At 44.0% G+C, this 23,418-nt stretch overlaps 2 protein-coding genes across 3 annotated transcripts in view; both read left to right on the top strand.

Moving 5' to 3' along the window:
• Nucleotides 1-5,959, top strand: part of TTC38 (tetratricopeptide repeat domain 38) — a 134,683-nt gene extending 128,724 nt beyond the window's left edge. The window contains exon 14 of the mRNA XM_029600040.1: nt 5,255-5,959. Coding sequence (XP_029455900.1) covers nt 5,255-5,348 — 94 coding nt within the window. The 3' untranslated portion in view covers nt 5,349-5,959. The remainder of the gene's footprint in view (nt 1-5,254) is intronic.
• Nucleotides 5,960-16,814: 10,855 nt separating this feature from the next.
• Nucleotides 16,815-23,418, top strand: part of LOC115090652 (tetraspanin-33-like) — a 174,746-nt gene continuing 168,142 nt past the window's right edge. For both annotated transcript variants that reach the window (XM_029600039.1, XM_029600037.1), the window contains exon 1: nt 16,815-16,883. The gene's annotated coding sequence lies outside the window, so the exon portion shown is untranslated. The remainder of the gene's footprint in view (nt 16,884-23,418) is intronic.

The raw sequence follows: 23,418 nt of genomic DNA, 5'->3' as shown, positions 1-23,418 counted from the left end.
CCTATCAGTCCAGTGTATCCTGTACCACGGACCTTTGGTCCCACCATCTCCATCGCCAGGAAGACTCCCGCACTACGCCCCTGTGAGTACCTCTATGATCCGGTTCTCCAACTCCACCCACCCGGCTCGGGTGAGACTTCTACATCTGAGACTGTCTGGACTTCAGTGCCTTTCCTTCATGCCTCATACCATCTATCTACAGCAGTACAATAAAGCTTTCCACCTACAAGTGTCTGCTCTCTGGGTTTAGCCTATCGCTGTGGTTCTCCATGGGGCCCCTCCCTGTGGGAGGCGTCATCTCCACTGCGACTAAAGATCCACACGATGCCACAAACACAACATCTAGTAGATGTTGCTCTGCCCATAACATGAATGCATCCATCTCCTCCGACGCCTATTGGCTTCTGGTTCCACCCTGATGATTGATGTAGGCCACCATTGTCACATTATCCGACATTATCCTGACTGCCTGAGCCTCTAGATGCTTAGCGACCCACAAGCATGCCAGCCGTACTGCCCGTGTTTCCAATCGATTGATGCTCTTCTGCCATTCCTCTGCATTCCAGTGACCTTGCACCAGTAACTCCTGACAGTGAGCCCCCCCAACCCAGGAGGCTCGCATCTGTCGTGAGCACTAACAATCTGACGTTTCCAAGGAAACTCCCTTCCTGAGATGATCCGCTTGCAACTACCACTGTGGACTCCACCGGGAAAGCAACTTACATTGAAGAGACCGCATATGTGCCCTCACCCAGGGAACAACCTCCAACGTGGCCACCATCAAACCCAGGACCTGTAGATAAGATCACACTTTCGGGCAAATAATCCTTCTCAGGGTATGAATTTGAGCAATCAACTTCTGAATGCAACTCTCTGGCAGAAACACTCTGCATTGCTTTGTATGGAAATGAACCCCGAGATTCTCTAGTATCTGAGATGGCTGTAAGTTGCTCTTAGCCAAGTTCACGACCCAGCCTAGATCCTGCAATAAACCCTGCGAGAAGCCTAGTGACTTTCCTCCTCGCTTTTGGCTCGAGTCAACCAGTCATCCAGACATGGGTGAACCAGAATGCTGTCCTTGCGTAAGGATGCTGCTACCACCACCATGACCTTGGAGAAAGTCCTGGGCACAGTGGCCAGCCAGAAGGGCAGGACCTGAAACTGATAATGATGTCCCAGAATGGCAAACCGCAGGAACTGTTGATGTTCCCAGTGAATAGGAATTTGCACATATGCTTCCATCAGCTCCAGAGATTTGAGGTATTACCCTGATTGTTGTGCCATTATTACAGAGCACAGAGTCTCCATTTGGAAATGACTCCCCCTCAAATGACAATTGCCTCCCCAGGATGGGGCGAAAAGATCCCTCCTTTTAGGGTACAACTAAATAGATAGAATAGCAGCCCATATTTTCTTGCCACAATCTTCTGAAGGGAGTTACATGGAGAAATCATAAAGGCATCCAGAGGAATGCAAAGGAATTCTAGAGCAGAGCCATCCCAAATCACTTCCAGGACCCATTGGTCTGACGTGATCTGGACCCACCCCTGATCAAAGTGAGATAGGTGCCCACCTATCATCTGGACAAGCAGGTGAGTCCGCAAGCCTTCATTGACAATATCATGAGGCTCCACTTCCGGAGCCCGCATCCTTCCAAGGCCTTCTGCGGCGAAAGGACTGAGCCCTATCAAAGGGACAAGGGCTCTGAGAAGAAGCTCCCCTATAAGGACAAAATTGCCTGTAGTCTTGACAGCGGCCAGTTGCCCGAAAAAGACATGAAGCAGCTTCTTATCCTCAGTCAAACGAGGATAAGAAACTGGCTTTCCCGCTATTGTCTTCTTCTTTAACTCACTACCAAATAAAAGAGAACCCTTAAAGGGCAATTTAGTGAGATTGGACTTAGAAATTATGTTTGCTGACCAATTTCACAGCCACAGCTGATGTCTAGCCGCTATCATGGAAGCAACCTCTCTGGCGGCATTGCAAATAAGGGATGGACCCACAAAATAAGAAGATAGGCAATCTAGAAAAGCCATTAGGAAAACAAAAGGATAGATGCCACAGTTTTTATCGATTCTTTATTGTGGTGGAGACGTGTAAAATCAAGTGCCCGACTCAGGCTGAGTTTCGCTGCTCTAAAAGCAGCTGCCTCAGGAGCTTAGACACTCATTTGGACTCAAACCTATTAATGGCTTCAAGCTTATGGTGTAATATCATTTAAACAGTGATCTGCAGTGGAAATGTATCTTTAATAATATGTGACTGATTATAATCTTACATCAACGAAAGTGGAGATGATATATCCCGGTTTGGAGCAGAAAGACGCCATTAGGCACAATGGTTTCTACAAGATTGTGACCAGTCACATATTATTAAAGATATGTTTCCACTGCGGATCACTGTTTAAATGATATTACACCATAAGCTTGAAGCCATTATTGGGTTTGAGTCCAAATGAGTGTTTAAGCCCCTGAGGCAGCTGCTTTTAGAGCAGCGAAACTCGGCCTGAGTCAGGCATTTGTTTTTACACGTCTCCACCACAATAAAGAATCGATAAAGACTGTGGCATCTATCCTTTTGTTTTCCTAACGGCATTGCAAATAACATCATAGCCTGCATCAGCTGTGAAGGCAGCTTCCAGTTCCATTCCCGCGCTGCTATTCAAATCCGTTCTCTCAGACTCTTGAGAGTGATGCAGATTAGCTTGAGCCACCAGGGAACAACAAGAAGCAATTTGCAAATTCATTGCCATGGCCTCAAAGGCGTGCTTAAGGATAGCTTCAATCCTTCCATCTTGAGCATCCTTGTAGAGCTGCCCCTCCTTCCACTGGAATGATGCTTTGTTTAATAACAGAACACACCAGCACATCCTCCTTTGGGAAATGCAACTGCTCTTTTGCCTTTGGATCCAAGGGATATAAACCCACCAAGGTGTGCTCCACTTTAAAGCTTGCTTCTGGCGCACTACTTTCAAGGTCAATCAACTCTTGAATCGCATCCAGGAGGGGAAAGAAATATAATGCTTTACATAGGGTGACCAATAGGGGGGAGTCCTTCTGTGAACTCGTAGAGTCACTCCCAGCCACCCCAAGCATTTTCAGAGTCTGAGATAACAGCCCCGGCAACTCATCTCTATGAAAGAAACGGAGCAGAGTTATATGTGACCTTAAATATGGGGGAGTTTCCCTTTCCTCAAGAGGGGAAAAACCCAAATCATCAGTATCATCTTGATATGCATCCTCCCAAACATCATCAGGGACCACTACACCATGGCATTTGCATGCGATGGCGGACAAGTGAGGACCCCGAAGATGCAACCCTGATTTAGGAGGCATCACCATTTCCGAAGGGCACCCCCGCAGAAAAGACTGTAGTCCCTGGAAAACTTCCACCCAGGAAAAGAAGGATGGGTCCATACCAGGCCCCATAGACCCAAACCTGATATCCTCTGAGCGAGTATCTCCTGAAGACATCTCTGCCATGGGATCAACCGAAGAAGGGGACACTTTGTGGTGTCACCTCCAGTCCCACTCCCCTCTGACTGAGGGGATGGACCAGCATCGACAAAATCAGTAGGAGGCAAATCACCTTGAGCATCCAGACAGTACTGACACAGACTCGCCCTTATATGGCAAGCAGCACAAATCGCTAAGCGCTTAGATTTCTTTGATGCTGGCACCATGCTGTACTGGCTTGTCGCACGCCTCAATAAGATATGCGCTCAAATACGCACTAAACTACATGCAGAATATGCGTACAGAATAAGCGCTCAGCTATGCACACAATATGTGCTCGGCCACACATTCAACACACACTGGCAGGCCACAGAAGTATGCGCACAAGTAGACGCGCACATGCGCACCGACCTCACTACACCACCAAACAGCGAGAATGCGCACACAAAAGCATGCAAAGGAGCCACTGCAGTCTATCACGTGGACCAAGATACCAAGCTTGGAAACGGGACATAGCTAAAGGCTGCTCAAGCCTGCACCACCTCCACACCTCACTAAACACCCCAGAGACATGAGCGGGATGACGCCAAACACTAATGCCGAGGAAGGAAGACCCAGTAAGAATGAAACATGGAAAAGAAAACCTCTGTAGCTTTTCTTCGACTTTGTCCTCTTTATTTTTTTTTCCTGAGCTCAGCCCTCTCTGGTAGAAAGCAGGAATGGGTCTCTGGCTATGAGGGGGAGAGGGGGGAAAGCCTTCAGCACCAAGCCTCTCTCAGCCTGCAACCGCCTTTTTTTTTTTTTAGCCTGAAAAAGGTGCTCAACTGAGGGAGGGACCCACAAGTATCACTTCAGGAGACAAGCAGTGCTATCCAACTTCTCGTTTTCTCTCAAAACCATCCACTTTTTTCCTTTTTTTTTTTTTTACTACAAGCAAACCCCAGTAGGGAAATGCATGTCCACCATCTGCTGAAGATGGAGAATACTGGCGAGCTGATGTCGGGACAGGGCTATATATCTGTGACATCAGCTTTTACTCCGTCTCCATCTACTGATAGAGGTGCATAACCCACTTGTGGAGATTGGCTTGCCTTAGTGTAGAGGAAATTAAAACTTTTCTTTTTAAGTTGGCTTATTTTAAGTTAACGTAATTTCTTTATTTAAATGTATTTTATTACTGTTTCATATTATTTATAAATTGTCTGTTATTAAATTTTTATTAGTTTTTGAATTGTAATAAGTTTTTTCTTCTGTTTTTGTTTGTTTTATTCATTTTAAGATTATTAACTGTTTTATTTTATTTAGATTATGTATGTAAAGCTGTTCATTGCCTAGGCCTTTTGTGTTAGGTGATTCAGAAATCATAATAAATGAAATGAAGGAACTGTTTATCTTTTGGGATCCTGCCGGGTACTAGTGACCTGGATTGGCCACTATTAGAAACAGGATACTTGGCATGATGGACCTTTGATCTGATTCAGTATGACAAATCTTATGTTCTTATGGTTTGTAATTCCTCTTGCTTAATTCCTCCCATCTTTTGTGCTAATACTTCTTAGAAATTGATAGAAACATTGCAACAATACATGTAAAGCACGGTGATAGCAGGAAAAATTGAAGAGCAGACTTGATGGATGGGACTTAAAAACAAACAAAAAAAAACTTCACTATAACATTGCCCTTTCCTCCTTTCCCTCCTAAAACAAAATACATGTAAAAAATGTGCAAAATGTAAAGAATCATATTAAGGCACAAAAGAAGAGTATCACAGCCTTTTCCTTTTATTTTTTCTTGTTCAGGTGCCTGTTAATCGAACGTGATGCCTTCAAACCAAATTCTCCACTGACAGAGAGGCTTATGCGAAAGGCCTCTGCTGTTCACTGCCTGGGATGAATGGGCACCATTTATTTCTCATTTCTTATATACCGCTCATCAATTACCAGATCTGGCCATGCTTCTTGTCCTTGGACAGAATGGATTGTGTTGACAGCTCACACTGTAGTCAAACTCTTAGCTTCTGGGATCAATAGCCTTTAGGTCTAATCACATTTTAATAAAGATGTCAAAAAATTGTTTGTTCAGATTTGATGAAAAGCTATGCTCCATCTGGTGCAAGTGTGAAGGTGGGGGAAAACGTTTCATCAATCAGAGTGCTTCTGTTTAGGAGCCAGGACAAACATTTATGCTGATCCAGGAAAAGACTGTATTCTTCAATCTGTAAAACCTAAAATGCTGTAAGGGTCTTCGAAACCTCTCCAGGAAAGTTGTTCATATGTCCTCTCAGGTTTTTGTAAATGTTTGTCTTTTCACAAAATATGTTAAAATATCTTTGACACTAACATCACACCTTAATCAAGTACATTAATTACAATTTAAAATTGCAACAAAAATTATTTTTGTATTTAATACATTTTATCAGTGTAGGTTCTGTTCTGTATGCAAGAGAATGTCTCATAAAGGAGTATAAACTAAATCAATAAAATAAAATTTCAGATTTAATACAATGTATTCTGGTATTTATTTTTTTTTTTAATGAAGGCTTCATCCATTTGTAGTCCTCATGCAATTAACTTTTTTCTGTTTCATTTTCCTAATTTTACCAAAGGTTTAATTTCTACATGTGCAGTATCTTTATCTGTATGTAGTTCACTTTAGTTTATGAATGGTATCCTCCTTTAATAAAATCCAGTTTGGTAGCACTCCCTTCCATTATAGAATTAATTTAATTGAGATACAATTTGGAAGACTAAACACCCATGTGGAAAAAGATGATGTGCAGGTAACAGAACTTCTAAAACTGTATTCTGTATAAGAAACCATGTATAACATATCTTTCTGGGGCTTTTAAGGGTCAGAGCTAACAGGGGAGAAGGGAGGCTATTAAACTAGGGGGGTTTGGAAGTCCTATTCCTTACCTAGGCAAACTGGGAATGAACTGGGAAAAACTGGGAATGGCGTCGGTGCGCCACTTACACGGTAGAAGCGGAATTGATGCGCACAGCCACTTAAAATTGCACGCGCATGTGCATGCAGGTCAGGCTATTTTATAACATGCGTGCATATACGTGTGTATGTTATAAAATGGCCGCATCTCTGGGCACAATCGATGCCTGCGCACCTTTTTTAAAGTTACTGTCCTTGTATTTACCCTTTTTCTAAGGATTCTGAAGTCATCCTAATAAAAATGGTATCGCCTACAATTTGTTTGTTGATCTTCATTTTTATTGAGCTAGAAAAGAGAAAAATTGTTTTACTGCATATGAATGTGTTTGCTAGCATAAGGAGTTTATAATGAGGACAGTGATCAATTGTTTCCCCTTCATAAAGTCAGGAAATAATGGGTTTAAATTACAACAGGGAAAACATCAGGAAGAACTTTCTATCTATAAGGATAACGAAATACAATTTTCCTGAGGAGGGGGAAGAAAATCTTTATTATTGGAGGATTTTAAGAGCAAGTTGCACAAAGGTTTGTCTGAGACGATACAGATACAGCAGAGTGTGCACAGAGGCAGGGGCATAGACTAGATCTAGGATTGGCAACCCTTGGCATGCAGACACTTACTTTACCGTTTTTTGTTTTTTTTTAATTTACACTTTATTGATTTTTCAAAAGTATACATAAATCATACTTTTCAGGCAAATATTACAGAAAGACATAAAAGAAAATAAATTTGAACATTACATATTCAAGTGAATTCCATCTGAATCACATATATGCCCTTCGAAGAAACAAAGAGTTTGAGTGGGGCCTAAATCCAATGGGAGAAATTGCAAAAACTAACAAAGTAAAACTGGCTTAACATTACAGGTGGTGTCTAATTAATGATTGCCTCTATTTACTTGCTATGGGGCTGTAGTCACAATCCTGGCATTTAAGAAAGACTTAAGTTGTTCTACAGCAGTAAATGCAAAACTTTCCCCTTTTCCTTTAATAAGACATCTGCATGGATATCTTAATAAAAATGTGTAGCCTAAAGCTACCACCTGAGATCTTAATTTAATAAATTCCTGCCTTCTTAATTGGGTGGGTCTAGCAAAGTCAGGGAAAATTTTTACCAATTGACCATAGAAATTTTCAGACATATTTTGAAAGTACGCCTTCATCACATTGCTAATATCTATTTCCGTAACAAAAGATACTAATAAAGTACCCCTGCCCAGTATCTCAATCGCTGAACTTTCTATAAACTGAGTAAGATTCTCTAACATTCCCAATTGGTTTCCTACAATTCTCCTCTCCATCTTTGTCAGGAAATAAGCTTTATTCACAATTGGTAATTTTGATTCTTCAAACTTTAAATTCTCTAAGAAAAACTTTTTTAATGTGCTTTGGACATCCTCTCCTAAAGCACGTGGAAAGTTCAAGAATCTCAAGTTCAAATGTCTATTGAAATTTTCCAAGGACTCCAGTCTTTTGGACTGGGATCCCAAATCTTTGATCATTTTAACATTAACCATTTGAGCTTGCATAGATGTTTTCTCAACTTCTTTCAGCCTGTTTCCCAAATCTTTAAAATGTCCCTCCGCCTTAAGATTTAGGACTTGCATTTCTGCTTCCACTTTCTTGTATCTATCATCTGCTTCCTTTACAAACTGGCCAATATTGGCCATTAAGTCCCACAGCAAGTCCAGCGTCACCGTGGCCGGTTTAGGGGGAATAGAAAACTCACCCCTTCCCTGCTCCATCGAGGCAGCTGAAATTCTCACCGAGGAAACCTCCAACAGTCTCTTCTCCTCTTCACTCGGGCAAACTGGAGACATCAATGGCTCCGGATCTTCTAATCCCGGCATAGCTGCTGCTCCCAGCAAGCTAGAAGAGAGTCTTGAGGGCAGCACTGCTCCGACATCTCGGCGTTCCCCCTCCGTCGAGTGTGTGATGTCATCCGAGGGCGCCAGCTGCTGGAGGTCCGCCTGCTGCATAGGCGCCGGTGGAGGTCGGCAATCCGGGGGACTGAGGCTGACCTCCCCAGGCAGCGCAGGAGCTCCCTCTCCTAACGCCGCAGCGGGGACTTCGTCTCCCGTTCTCACCACCAGGGCAGACGCGTATTCAGTAATCCGCCTCTGTATTTCGGGCAAAGGAGGGTCAACGGGGAAAACCCTAACTTTGCCTTTCCTTTTTGCCGACATCTTCAGTTAAGGTAGGAACAATTTCGGGAGCGTCTTTCTGTGCGACTGCTCACGCCATCTTGCCCCCTACTTTACCGTTTTTACCCAATGTGCATTCAGACCTGATCAGGTGTGCTATGGAGATGTCACTACTGCCTGATGTTCAGATCTAGGCTAGCACCTGGCTCTGCTCGCAGCACCTCACGCAACAAGAGACATTAGCAATGACTCTTAAACATATTGGACATGTGTAATCATGCATGCCTCTTCTTCCTAAGACCAGTAGGACTCTGGAATATGGCAATAACGGGCATCATTCAGGGCGTGGATAGCTGAGCCTTGTTTTATGTTTCACACATATTGCACACAGTACCTCCACATCTTCCCTATCTGGAGTCGCCTTCTTTGAGTTCTTCCAATCTCTGTCTTATCTTCAGACTGAATGAGAAGGGAAGAGTGTGCATTGATTGCTGGATGTGACTCAAACTGCTGGCAGCCCCATGCAGCAGCCTAGATAACTAACCAACAGGCCAATGCAATAATATGTGCATTAAAGCTGTGGTGAAATCCAACTAAGGAAACAAGATTGGGAGACCCCAACCGAATCTCCATCTGGGATCAGGAGAGGCTGGGTGTCCCAGGAGAAGATGACCCTAAGGTAGGACCTTTTGCTGTGAAGTTGGAGACCCCTCCAATAGAATTCCCGGTTAGCTGCTGTGTGAGCTTTGTGCAGTAAACATCACCATGGGAGCTCTACCCAGATGCTTGAATAAAAGGACATCTACCTATAGAGAGGTACACTTGTACCAGCAGTCAGATGTGACTTAACTCTTATGGACAAATGGACATAATTAAATGATTACCAATCAGTAAATGTTTATGTTAACACCCAGACCATGATCCTATCTGATTTCTCACAGCCTCTCACCTCATGAGATGCACCTACAGTCTTCGCACACACTGGAAGCAAGATACCATCGTCTGGGCCACAAGCAAGAACTTTCCACCTCAAAAAAAATCCTCCCAGAATTAAGAGTTAAGCATGGGAGTAAATTTGCTAGCTGGAGCAGCCCCAAAGAAATAAATATGCTTGTGTGCCCTTGGGGTTAAAACCCCATTAAGGGTAAAGGTTTCAAGGATTTTGTCATGTCTCTGTTCTCCTGAAGAAGCAATTTTGTAAATCATGATTGAGTTAGCCTTCAGTACCCTAATTTCAAAGCTTGATTTCATTAAAACTATTTAATAGCTTTGGAACTTTGTCACTCTATATGTGAGGAGTACTTATGAATATACCATATTGTTACAGGTTTGGGTTCCCCTACCTACCCCTGAGGCAATGGGTTAGCATATAACAAAGGAAGATTCCTGCAGGAAGGGTCCAACATGCTTTATTTTGTAATACACAGTTTAACAATAGCACAGCAGGCAGAGTCTGCTTACTCACGGTTTCTTGGTCTCACTGTTCCCCGGACAAGAGATGTTTTATTTCTTTGTGCTACCCTGCTGCAGCCCTGGGGATGTTCGCTCAGTCCACATAACAGTGGCTGCTCCACAGCATACTGGCTTAAATAGAGTAGTGCTCAGGTGTGGGCACTGGCAGGCATGGTCAGATATCACATGGCCTATCTGGGCACAGCTACCCTCCTGATCCTGTTACTGGCTGGGTCTCCTAGTCTCTTCATTGGGGTGTCATTCCCCCAGCATGGGTTTCCCTCTCTAGGTACAGGGATCTCTCCTCTAAAATGTCCCAACCACTTTCCTACACAGCTTCAGGATCTCCTGCCTCTAACTAACAATTCCTAATGGTCTCTAAATACACAATAACTAACACTACACTTGTATTCTATTTCTATTTTATTTTAACTTATGCTGTAAATTTTACTTTGATGAAATTATGGATGTAATTTCTAACCGCTAGTTTATTAGCGGGATATAAATTTGTTAAATACAGCAACTTTTAATGATCACATTCACATTTTTATGTCTTTCTCTCTTAGCTTCTTGGTTTTTCTCTCTGTCTTCCTGAAATTCTCTTGATGTCTACACCCTCCCAGTCTCCCACTGCTGTCTGAGAACACATTATAGGAGCCTTGCTCTGTGCTTGCAGATTGGGAAGCAACAGGAAGTGGGGAAGGGTGTAGCAGCACAGCAGCCAGGGGCAGCTCAAGGCAATCTGCTGTCTGAAGCAAAGGATGAGATGCCACCCTACCCCCAGCCCCCGCAATAAGAACATAACATAAGAACATAGTACAAGTCAAATTATCAAGAGGGGCAAGGGGGGGTCTCTTTGTAGTCTGGCCCTTTCAGTGATTTCAAATGCTACAGAAGGGGGAAAGCAGGGGTCAAGAGTTCCCAGAGGAGTGGCAAATATCATGATGATGCGTCTAGAAGCTGGAAACCCTGCCACTCTCCCAGGAACACTTTTACCTGCCTCCCACCTTTTCCTCAGCATTTTCCCTTGGAGAAGGGGAAGATGGGTGAGGGTCTTTATGTGGTACATTCTCTCAGGACAAGTGCAAGGGTATTAGGTAACTAAAGCAAACTTTACAGCCTTGTGCCCTTGCCCCTCTGCCCTCATCACACATAATAAAAAAATTTTCATTTGTAATAATTTTACATGAAAAGGGACATTGGAAATACAGTGTTCTGAGGTAAAACAGAGAGAGAGAGAGAGACTATAAGGACCTCATAGTACTCAAGTATTTATATCTCTATAGAAGGGCCATCTAATAGGTTGCAAGTATTTATATCTCTATAGGAGGGCCATCTAATATGTCAAAGTGAGGTGTTGGTAGTGGTTTAGGGTTTAGGGGCCAGTTTTTCATGAAAAGTGAGACATACGAACAGCATAGTACACCTCGGTGAAGATTTGATGTCATTTGGTGTGAGGAAAGTTCACAAAAATGACATTTCTACTATGTTCTCTCTCCCTGGCGTGATGGACTCTATAACAGGGTACCACTCTGCATGAAAAACTGGCCCCTAAACCACCACCAAACCTCACCTCGAGCTATTAGATGCCCCTCTTACAGGCATATAAATAGTTGCACACTGTGAGGGCCTCCCCAGAGGTTCTCTCTCTCTCTCCTCCTCCCTCCCTTCCGAAGCTCAGAAATGGCTGAAATGAAATTCAAAAAATTTATCGCAAACTGCATTACAGCCATTTCAGTCATAATGCCAGGAAAAAAGGTGTAGTTATTTCCGGCGTTACAACTGTGCAATATTGCCCCTCATTTTCAAAACTCCTAGAGACTAGGAGACCCAGCCAGTAACAGGATCAGGAAGGTAGCTGTGCCCAGACAGGCCATGTGATATCGGACCATGCCTGCCAGTGCCCACACCTGAGGTGGGGTTGGTGGAATGAGGGAAGGAAGAGGAGAGCTGGGGAAGACAGCAATAGGAGGGAGAGGAGAGTGGTAGGAAGATATGGAAGGGGGAGAAGATAGATGTAAAGGAGGAAGTTGGTAGTAAGGGAGAAGGGGGGTGGAAGGAGAAAGACCAGAGATGAAAGAGGAAGTGTGACGAGGAGAAAGATGGGGAGGGAGAAGGTGAGAAGAGGGAGGGTGGATGAGAGAGGGAGTGGGTGGGAGAACCTGTGTCTCAGTTACCCTCAGTGGTGTGCAGTCAGGGCTTTCAAGGGATTCTGTGAATCCCCAGCCCATAGGTGTTGCTATGAGTTGGCAAATGCCAACCAAATTTTATACATTAGATCAGGCATGGATAAAACCAAACCCCTGCCTGATCTGATCAATGGTGATACACCTCTCTGCCTCCCCTCTCCCTCAAAGCTGGCAGCAGGAGTTGTGTATATCTGAATGTCATCTCCTGCTGCTACAGGAGCAGTCTCAAGCTTTTACCATGAAACTGGCACCGCAGCAGCAGGAGATGACATTTGGCTAAATGCTACTCCTGCCACCCATCCCATGACTTGGCAGGCTGCCTTGGAACCTATCTGCAACAACTGATGAGAGAGGACCAGATGGCCATCAGCAGACCCCCATCCCACTGGCAGCTGAAGATTGAGAGGCTCAGCACACCACTGTGGAGCTCATCCCATGGCAGACAAAATGGGGACTGGTGGCCACCAGTGGATCCCCATTTCACTGGTGGCTGAAGAAGAGGCCCAGGCCCTGAGAGCTTGTGTCTGTGTATGAAAGCCTGTGTGTGTGTGTGTATGGGAGCCTGAGAGTGAGAACTTGTGAGTATGTGTGTGTGGATGACAGCCTGGGTGTGTGCGAGAGAGCGAGCCTCTGCATGCATGTGAAAGAGAGAGAAAGTGGTGTATGAGAGATCCTATGTAGGTGGGTGGGAGAAAGAGCCTGTGTGTGAGAGGGAAGGAGAGAGAAGTGTGTAAGAGAAAGAGAGGATGTGCGCCTGTGTGAGAGAGAGAGGGGGTGTGTATGAGAGTCTGTATGTGTGTGTGAGAGAGAGGATAAAGTTTATGCAGCCTCCCCCCCAATCCACAACAATCTCAGGATGGCTGGAAATCCCAAAATCCCAGGTATGGCGAGTGGGAGAATTTTTAATCCGTTAGTTTCATTATTGGATGTTATTTGATGTGTCTGCTGTTTTGAAATGTTATATTGGTGTTTGGGGAAATGTATAAACACATTTTTATGAGATTTTAATATTGGATGTTCTATACATAAGTTGTTTTGAAATATTTATAAATATGGTTTTACTGTTATGATTGATGTTTTATATTTCTTAATTCTATTGTTTGTAGGTCCTCTTATTCTGACTTTGGTTAAGAGTCTATCTGTGTTCTATATGTGTGACCCAGATGAAGGATCCTGCTGGTGTATAGTTTCAAAGTATGGGTCTATAGCAATCTGTATTACTCTGCTTTCAATAGGAAGTGTATTGGGGATGTAGGGCTTGATGTAATATTTGCACTGCTACTCTTTCCTGGGCAGGGCTGTTGCTTTTTGAGTCCTGAGAGTTAGTGTTGTTTGACATGGCAGATTTTTCTCTTGGGGTAAACTGTATGCTTGGAAGGTTGCGATTAGCTTTTATTGGATTTATGTAAGTATTATCCAAAAATACTGTGCATGAGCTATTGAAACAATATAGGACCTGTCTTTAGATGTGAATGACTCTGGTAGTTTTAAGAACTTTTATATAATATTTTTAGGTATATGTATTTTTAAGCATCCTAGTCTGCTGCTTTCCAAATAGGAGGTGCATTGGTATTTTAGAGTCTGATGTAATATTTGCAGAGTTGCCTTTTCATAGGTATGCTTTGTTACTGTTTGAGTGCTGACAGTTAGTGTTGTTTTGGTATGGGAGATTTACTATATTGTAATTGTTTATTCATGACTTTTTGAATAGTCCAAACCCCAATAAGGTCTAATGCCATATGGATTCCAAGTGTTTTTTGTATCTTGGGGAGAGGGGACTGAGGGAGCAAGGCTACTGTTGACTCAAAGGGGGAGGGTGGGATGGGAGTGGAGAGGTGACTAAGGGAGCAAGACTGAAGCCCCTGCTATAAATGTCAACATATACCACTGGGTTACCCTTTTCTCTTCAAGCTAATTATCAATTTCTGGGGTGGGGAGAGTGGTATTGGTGGGAAGGACCTATAGGCCCGTGCCTCGAATCTTTTAAGTACCTAGCACGCCCCTGACTAAAACACTTTGGTCTCTTCAGGAATTCCTTCCTCTTGGAGCAAGTATAGCATTAAGTTGTCACTAAGCCCTAGTATGGAGTGTGCTGCCAGCTTACAGCTATACCCTGCATCTCCAGAGCAGCGTTCGGGAGAGCGCGGCAGGACCCGCCCCCTTAAAGGGTCCGAGGCGGGAAGGTCGGGTCGGCCCCGGATGATGACGTCAGACGCCCAGGGAGATTTAAACCTCTCCCCGGGAAGGCTCAAACGCCTTTGCAACAAGGTTCTTGCTGGTTCCTGTGGGAGTTCTGCTTTGCCTTTGCCTGCCTTGACCCTGCATGGAATTGGACTTTGCTTTGCCTGCCTTGACCCTGCCTGGAACTGGACCTCACTTTGCCTGCCGCCTGCCTTGACCCTGCCTGGAACTGGACCTCACTTTGCCTGCCGCCTGCCTTGACCCTGCCTGGAACTGGACTTTGCTTTGCCTGCCGCCTGCCTAGACCCTACCTGGAATTGGACCTTGCTTTGCCTGCCGCCTGCCTGGACTGGACTTTGCCTTGCCTGCCGCCAGCCGCTATCCTACCTGGTGTATCCGCTGGACGGGTTATCGCTCCACCTTCCGGGGAGGAATTCATCAAGACTGCTCCTCGGTGAGTACCCCCGGGACCAAGGGTCCACTACTGATTGGATTAGAACACTTACTTAAGCAGTCACCCTAGGCCCCTGTACACATACAAATACTCTCAACACATGCTTTCTCATGTACACACACACAGATGCTTTCACACACATACACACATGCTCTTTCATAAACACAGATGCTCACATCTGCTCCTTCTCACACATGCACAGATGCTCTCACACGCACACAGATGCTCTCACAAATGCTCTCTCATACACACATGCATGTGCTTTCTTCCAAATACCTACCTTATTCATATGTGCTCTCTCTCCCTTTTATTTTTTGGCTGTCGGCATGCGCTGATTTCTTTTTACTTTGGCCACGGCTGGGCCTTCTTTCCTTTTCGGCTGTTGGCAGGATGGGCTCTGCCAATGGCCTGCTGGGCCTCCTTTTTCGACCACCGGCAGGATGGGCTTTGCCAGCGGCCTGTTGGGCCTCTTCTTTTTCAGTTGCCAATGGTATGGGCTCCGCCGATGGCCTGTAGGGACGCTTCTTTTTTGGTTGCTGGTATGATGCGCTCTACCGATGGCCGAAGGGTCTCATCTTCTTTTTTGGCTGCCAGTGGGATGGGCTCTGCTGACAGAACACTGGGCCTCTTCTTTTTGGCCACTGGCGGTGGTTGCGAACCCCGCAGTCATATAACTAAATAATGTATCCGGTGGCAAGGTAAGGTGGCCATCAGGTGTTTTGAAGGGGCATTTTTTTGATGCCTCCAAACCCGATTGCAATAGCAGGAGTGTCTGCAAAGCGGTAAAGGAATATGTGCTGCTGTCCTGGTTTACAATATTTGCACTAGCTAGAAGGCACATGTTACACAAAGAAGAAACAAGGGTAGAATGTTTTTTTTCATAGAATGAACATAACAAGAAGGATTATGGTTTAAGCATACTATTTTAAATTACAGCTGCATGTGATGCATACAAGATAATACCGTCTACAGAAAGAGAATATACAAAGCAGTACAGATATATTCAGCTATTGTAAACCTAAGCCTTGCCGCGTGGTCACGAATGAACAAATGAGAATCCTATCTTACTTTCATACTGGTCATGTCTAGCCACCCAACTTAAAATCGGTCCATCAATGTTGTAAAGCTTGTAACTGCAGACAGAAGCCTCATCGTGTTTTTTTTTTTTTATCTATCAACGGATGAACACGGGGGCAGTATTTTTTAAAACCCAATGTAACCCCTATTTGCATTCTGTTCCCTATACATTAGGCGAGGCTCACTGCCAGTAGTCCGACAGTGGGGCACTAGAATCAGATGATTGTTATAGGGGTGACACTAAAAATCCTCTTTTGTCCCGCGTTTAACAAGAGAATGCTGCCAAACTTCAAGCCTAGTTTCCCCACAGGAGGGAAAGCAGCACACAGGCTAGAATACTTTCACAAAAAAACAAACAAAAAAACCTCCTCAGAGCCGCCCTTAGCGCGGCGCGTTTCCCGGGGAACGGACGACATGCACGCGCGCGATAGCTCCTTCCTACCGCAGGTCGCGCCCCACGTCCCTCTCTGAACAACGGAATTAGGCTGTAGTAGCCCACTGCTGTGTGTTGCGCAGAGAGAAAAAAAATCGCCTGCTTCTCGAGGTCCTCTGCCAGCTTCACTGTTCTGTCATAATTTAAAGCCTGGAATACAAACAAAGGGCTTCATATTCTCTCACAAAAAATTGAAGAACGCAAATAAACAAACACACAGGCATTTGATGACGGTTGAGAGATCGACCTTACAAATTGTATTGGTTAGCTGTGAAATTGTCATGCCAATAAAGTTATCTGAATCTCTTTAATTCTAGGTGTACTGCTATCGGTTCTTCTTTACCAATAGGATCAGAGAATCTAGTCATCTCATTGGCCACCAGGTCCAAAGAGGCGTACTCTATTGGTTATCACCTTGCCATTGATGAATGATAGAACAATTTTAAGTGGTTCGTTGAGCCCTAGGCAGCATGATACAACTGATTCTATTGGCTTTCCTTGTCTCCCAGCAACTCAGTAATTTTTGTTCGAGTAGCTGAAGAGAACTTCAGGAGGTAAAGCTTTTCACTCCTTTTCATTTTTAGCTGAAACCTGGTTTGTAATAACAATCAGGCCATTTAGTGTGGTCCAGAGTGCTTGAGGGAAAGTCAAATTTTTTTTTTCGGTTTTTTTTTTTTTTTTTTGCTTGTTAATTCCTCCCTTCTATTCTTTCGGCCATGAGCCTTCATCAGCCACCATATGAAGATTTCCCCCTATATTTAGAAAGAACATCTCTTCTGTTCTTAGACTGGTCATGGCAACAACGGTTCTGAGGCTGGAAGCCAGGAAGCAAGATTCCTTATAGAACTTTGTATCATGGGCTTCAAATCCAGCCATCAGGTGTCACCCTTAACAATGACCATGACTTCTTCTCCAATCCCACTCTTCCACAGGGCCTGGGAAATCTGACTTGGGGATCGAAACAAGGACCCTCAACATGGTAGTGCACAGCATTTGCACGGGGCAGGAAAACCATGAAACTTTTTAGGCTAATAAAGTTGTAGTGGTATCCCCTTATTCAGGGCAGTCATTGGACAAAACAATTCCTTGGATAAGGGCTGCTTTCAGGGTTCCCCTTCCTTTGCTGGCTCATGTGTACATAGACTGACTCAAAAGGTGGCATGGCATAGGCCCTCCAACTCCCAACTTGGTGCCCAGGGCTGTCACCGTTCTTGCCCACACTTTGCAATGACCCTGACCTTATTGCTAATGTTATACTTTCCAGTAAAATGGTTTGAGGTCACATATCATTTGGGCTACATTATTATTCTGGCCATGGCAAAAGTGAAATTAAATTCCCCTGCAGAAATGTTAAAGGGAGTTTCCCATATTTCTTGATGTTTCAACATCAAACATCTGCAACAACTCACCCACCACAGAATAATTTTTGCATTGTAAAATGTTTAATTTTTTTTAGTGCATTAGCAAATGCCCCCATCAAGGGGTTTTAATAGCTAGAGAATCTGATCTCAGGTTAAAGAAAACAATATTAATAAGGAAAACTGGATTCCATTTGTAATGGAATTTATTCCATCAACACCTAATTAACATTGTGAAATTAAAGAAACTTACCCTCTTAGTTAATTCAGAATGAGCCAGGGAAGTCATTCATGAATCCCTTGTCATATTTTTTTCAAACAATCCACTTCTTGGCATAAATAACTACTGGTATGACCCAAATTAATGCATCCTGTTTGGGTGTATTCAGTGCTGGGGTTGTCTCCATAATGACAAAGCATGCTGATCCAAAAATAGGATAAAATGTGATAACATTTCTGTGTTCATAAACTCCAAACTCTAATCCCTGGAGTAAACAGAGAAGGCAATAAAGTCTTGCAGATTTTCATGTCAAGAGAACACCACCATGAACTACTTGTGTTAGCATTCTTAGAACTTTCAATGTCAGACACTACTAATTTTAACTGACTATTAAACCAACATTTTTTTTCTGCTTGGAGCTGATTGTGACATGAACTCTGAATACAAAATCATTAATTTAGAATCATTAATTTGTTTTTGCTATTCTTTTTATCCCAGATATTTCCCCCTTCCTTCCATAGCCCAAACATTATAATAAGAACATAAGAAATTGCCATGCTGGGTCAGACCAAGGGTCCATCAAGCCCAGCATCCTGTTACCAACAGAGGCCAAACCAGGCCACAAGAACCTGGCAATTACCCAAACACTAAGAAGATCCCATGCCACTCATGCAATTAATAGCAGTGGCTATTCCCTAAGTAAATTTGATTAATATCCGTTAATGGACTTCTCCTCCAAGAACTTATCCAAACCTTTTTTGAACCCAGCTACACTAACTGCAATAACCACATCCTCTGGCAACAAATTCCAGAGCTTTATTGTGTACTGAGTGAAAAATAATTTTCTCCAATTAGTCTTAAATGTGCTACTTGCTAACTTCATGGAATGCCCCCTAGTCCTTCTATTATTCGAAAGTGTAAATAACCAAGTCACATCTACTCGTTCAAGACCTCTCATGATCCCAAAGACCTCTATCATATCCCCCTCAGCCGTCTCTTCTCCAAGCTGAACAGCCCCCAACCTCTTCAGCCCTTACCCAATCCTTTGGTCAGGGGCTGTAAACTGCAGCTACCTTCAGCACATTGAGCATTTATGTATTTACTTAAAATATTTTTAGTCCACTTACAGTAATAAATCATGCTAAGCGGATTAAAATTGACAACATGAAGCAACAACGTAAAATTTAACAGACGTCACTTTTGTATGATAGGTTAAATTCCTTTTCTGCTGGAGTTTATGATTATTGCCTCTGCGGTGTTCCTGGCCCAAGAAGCAGGAGCTGGGCCTGACAATCAAACCCAGATCTCCTGTATGAAAACACACAGCTCTGCAACTGAACCTATCAAGCCTGACCCATTTAGGCCCTATTAGGTATTCCCGCGCGATTCAGAAAACAAAATGTGCAGCCAAGCCGCACATTTTGCTTTCAGAAATTAGCGCCTACCCAAAGGTAGGCGCTAATTTCTTCGGGCACCCTCCGACTTAATATCATGGCGATATTAAGTCGGAGGTCCCAAAAGTTTCCAAAAGTTAAAAAAAAAAAAAAAAAATTTGAAGTCGGCCCACGGCTGTTGGGTCGAAAACCAGATGCTCAATTTTGCCGGCGTCCGGTTTCCGAGCCCGTGGCTGTCAGCGGGCTCGAGAACCGACGCCGGCAAAATTGAGCGACGGCTGTCAAACTCGCTGACAGCCGCCGCTCTGGTCCAAAAGGAGGCGCTAGGGAAGCGCTAGTGTCCCTAGCGCCTCCTTTTGCCTGTTTTTACTGCCGGGCCTAATTTCAATAGTGAATCGCGCGCACAGGAGATTGGCCTGTGCGTGCACCGGTTCGCCCGCTCTCCCGGGGACTTTACTATATCGGCCCGATACTGTCTAGCCACTTAGCCATGCCCTCGAAGACATCCGGTCCCAGCCTTTATACGAGTTGGTCCTCCATGGGGGTCAGGGCACTAGGACAAGGGGCTCCTCCTCTGGTACACCTTATGTGGTTGTTTCTCAGCACCACCTTTGCTTTCAGCTGGGCCTTGATCTCCCGGTACTTGTGGGCCACCTGCCCCCCGCTTTGTTGCACTCCGCTGCACATGATGATTGCCTGGGCTATGTTGTGCCAGATCTGGCCCTTGGCTGCCTTCAACGTCTTGGCTGCCCAGTTGCTGAAGAGCCCGGAATAATGGTGCAGGACCCCTGCAATGACCATCTCATTCTCCTGGACACTGAACTTGATAGCCTGGAGATGAGGGCGTTTCTGCTGCCTGGCTGCCAGAAGGGAGTATACTTCTGCTTCCAAAGAGGTGTCCTCCCTTTCCTCACACTCCCCTCTCCCCCCCTTCCTGCCCCTGCCCTGCCAACTCCCTTCTCCTCTGCCCTCTCTCTCTATCCATAGCCTGCCATCCTCCTCCCTTCATCCTCGCCTATCTCCTTCTCCCTCCCACCTCCTCCTGTTCCTTCCCCTCCTGCCTTTCTCTACTCCTGTCCCTGCCCTTACTTCTATTCCTCCTTCCTGTCCTCGTCATCGCACCTCCTCTCCTCCCTCCTCCTCTTCCTCTCTATCCCACCCCTCTCACACTCCATCCTCTCCACAACCTCCAATTCCTCATTCACCTCCACACACCTCCTCACTTCTCCACTCACCTCCTCCACATCTCCTCACTCCTCCACTCACCTCCTCCACAGAAAAATACAAACTGACAAATGTGATAAACAAAAACTTTCACACACACAAATAGACAAAAGACAAATGTCAAGGTAAACACAAGGAAAAACAGTAAAGAACAGGACAACACACTCAGAAATTGCAATAACAACTAACTCCTAATCACTCACCTCCTCTCCTCAACACACCCTCAAAGAGGCAGCTGTAGGAAGCCTGCATTTATAAACTGAAAAAAATTACGCACCATGCACTAATTTATACCAGTCACGTAAAATGACGCGGCACGTGCTGACGCAATGCACTGCATGGTCACGCAATGCGTGACACGCTGATGCAATGCCGCATGCACTGACACTATGCTGCGTGTGCTTTTTACCTATGTAATGAGGCAAGCTGCTAATTTCCTTAACCACGTCCCTTTTTTATCGCGGGAGCTATTTTCGCTATATTTATAGTGATTTGATGAATCTAGGTCTTAGCCAGATATAACTTATCCAGCTAAATGACATGGTATATTCAGCAGTACAGCTATGTCGTATATGTGCACATATATGTGTACTTAGCCGTATAAGTTACAACCGTCTAATGTAGCTGGTTAACTTATGTAGCCAAGACCGAATATTGCTCCTTAGCTGCATAAGTAATGCGACTAAGTTGCTGTACCCACTGCCTGCCCACAACTTATGCAGCTAACGTTTTAGCCATATAAGGGCCTTATGTGGCTAAGCAGCAGCTGCTAAACATAAGTGCATATTCAGCGGCTGCTACTTAACCAGATAAGTCCTACTTATCCTGCTAAGTTGTGCTGAATGTGCTTTGAATATTGGGCACCCTATATTTGTTGGCTGTTTTGACATATTTATTCTTTTCATGGTCTTGTATCTTGATTTTATTGCTTGATGTTTTGTGAGGAGTGTTTTTCCATTGTTCCACTGCATGATGCAGTCAGGCTTGTTGTGATACCAGAGCATGTTTGTGAGCGAGAGAGAACGAGTGAGCCAATGAGCATATGTTTAAGCAAGAGGATTATTTAAGAAAGCGGGCCTGTGTGTGAGTGTAAAAGAGAGTGACTGAGCCAGTGAGCATGTGTGTGAGCAAGAATGAGTCAGTGAACATGTGTGTGAGCATTCCTATGAGAGAGCATGAGTGAGCCAGTGAGCATGTGTGTGAACAAGAGTGTGAATGTGTGACACAGAGAGCATGTCTGTGGGAGAGAGCATGTGAATGAGTGAGCAAGTACTAGAGAGAGTATGTGATCTAGTGAGTATGTGTGTGAGAGATAATATAAGAGTTTGTGTGAGAATGAACATGTGTGTTATACAGAGAAAAAAGTTTGTATATATCTCCCACTCCTTACTAATCCATGACATTCTCAGGGTGACTGGAATTTAAAGTTCTCAGGTACGGAGAGCTTTAATTTTAATTATTGGGTGTTGTTTGCTTTATCTGCTATTTTGAAATTTTTATCGATCTTTGAGAACTTAAAAAAACAATGTTATATGTTCAGAATCATAGGATGTTCTTTTCATCAGCTGTTTTGAAATATATATTCTTTTTATGAATTTGGTTTTATATTATGATTGATGCATTATATTTCTTGATGTTATTGTTTGATGTTTTGTGAGGATTGATATTTGTTTTTCCATTCCATACAGTTTCCAGTTCCGTTTTTGTTTGCATGTTTTTATTTATACTTTATTATCTTTTCATTTTATATTTGGTGAGGGTCTGTCTGTGTTCTACATGTGTGACTGAGATGAAGTATTCTGCTAGCATGTACATGCTTCCTCCAAGGAGTGACTAGGTATATGCAAATTTTTTTTCATATGAGTAACAATTCTTTTGAACCAACAATTTTTGAGCTCCAGAATTAGTGTTCTATTTCTATATTATACGCACAAAGAAAAATGTATATGAGTGGTCACGTAAAACTGTGAGCAAAGCTCCAAAATGTATGAGCAATTGCTCAATGCTCAGCTTAGAGAGAACTATGGCATATAGTTTGTGTGCAGAAATCTATAAAAGCTTGGCTTGTTCTGTTTTCCTAACAGCAGGTGTATTGGTATTAGGGTATGATGTAATATTTACAGTATTGCCTTTTCATAGGTAGGGTTATTACTGTTTGAGTGCTGGCAGTTAGTGCTGTTTTTCTTTGGGAGGTTTACTATATTGCAATTCAGTTACTCAAAACTTTCTAAAGGCCGCGTCCACACCCAACACCCTTTACAATATGCTGTAATACCATATACAGATGGCTTTTTTTGCAGAGTTTTCTGGTTAAGAACATAAGAACATGCCATAATGGGTCAGACCAAAGGTCCATCAAGCCCAGCATCCTGTTTCCAACAGTGGCTAATCCAGGCCATAAAAACCTGGCAAGTACCCAAAAACTAAGTCTATCCCTGCTACTGTTGCTAGTAATAGCAGTAGCTGTTTTTTAAGTCAACTTAATTAATAGCAGGTAATGGACTTCTCCAAGAACTTCTCCAATCTTTTTTTAAACCCAGCTACACTAACTGCACTAACCACATCCCCTGGCAACAAATTCCAGAGTTTAATTGTGCGTTGAGTGAAAAAGAACTTTCTCAGATTAGTTTTACATGTGCCACATGTGTTGCGATCCCTCCTGTAGCTGCGCCACAGGAGGCATCTTACCTTATCTTCCAGAGGCCGCTCCGAAGCCAGGGCCTCGCCTGCGCTCTATCCAGGATTTGCTCCAGGGCCTGGGAGGCCTCGCTGTTCTTGAGGCTTGCCTGTGGTCTGCTTGGCTGTGTTTGGACTTCCTGGTTCGGCCACGCCCTTCTCCCTAGGAGCCGGCCCGCAGCTCTCCACCTCAGTTATAGGGCCAGTGAGGGGCGGT

Source organism: Rhinatrema bivittatum, chromosome 4 (genome assembly GCF_901001135.1).
Source record: "Rhinatrema bivittatum chromosome 4, aRhiBiv1.1, whole genome shotgun sequence".
NCBI classification, from domain to species: domain Eukaryota; kingdom Metazoa; phylum Chordata; class Amphibia; order Gymnophiona; family Rhinatrematidae; genus Rhinatrema; species Rhinatrema bivittatum.
This window is presented reverse-complemented; position numbering and strand designations above follow the sequence as displayed.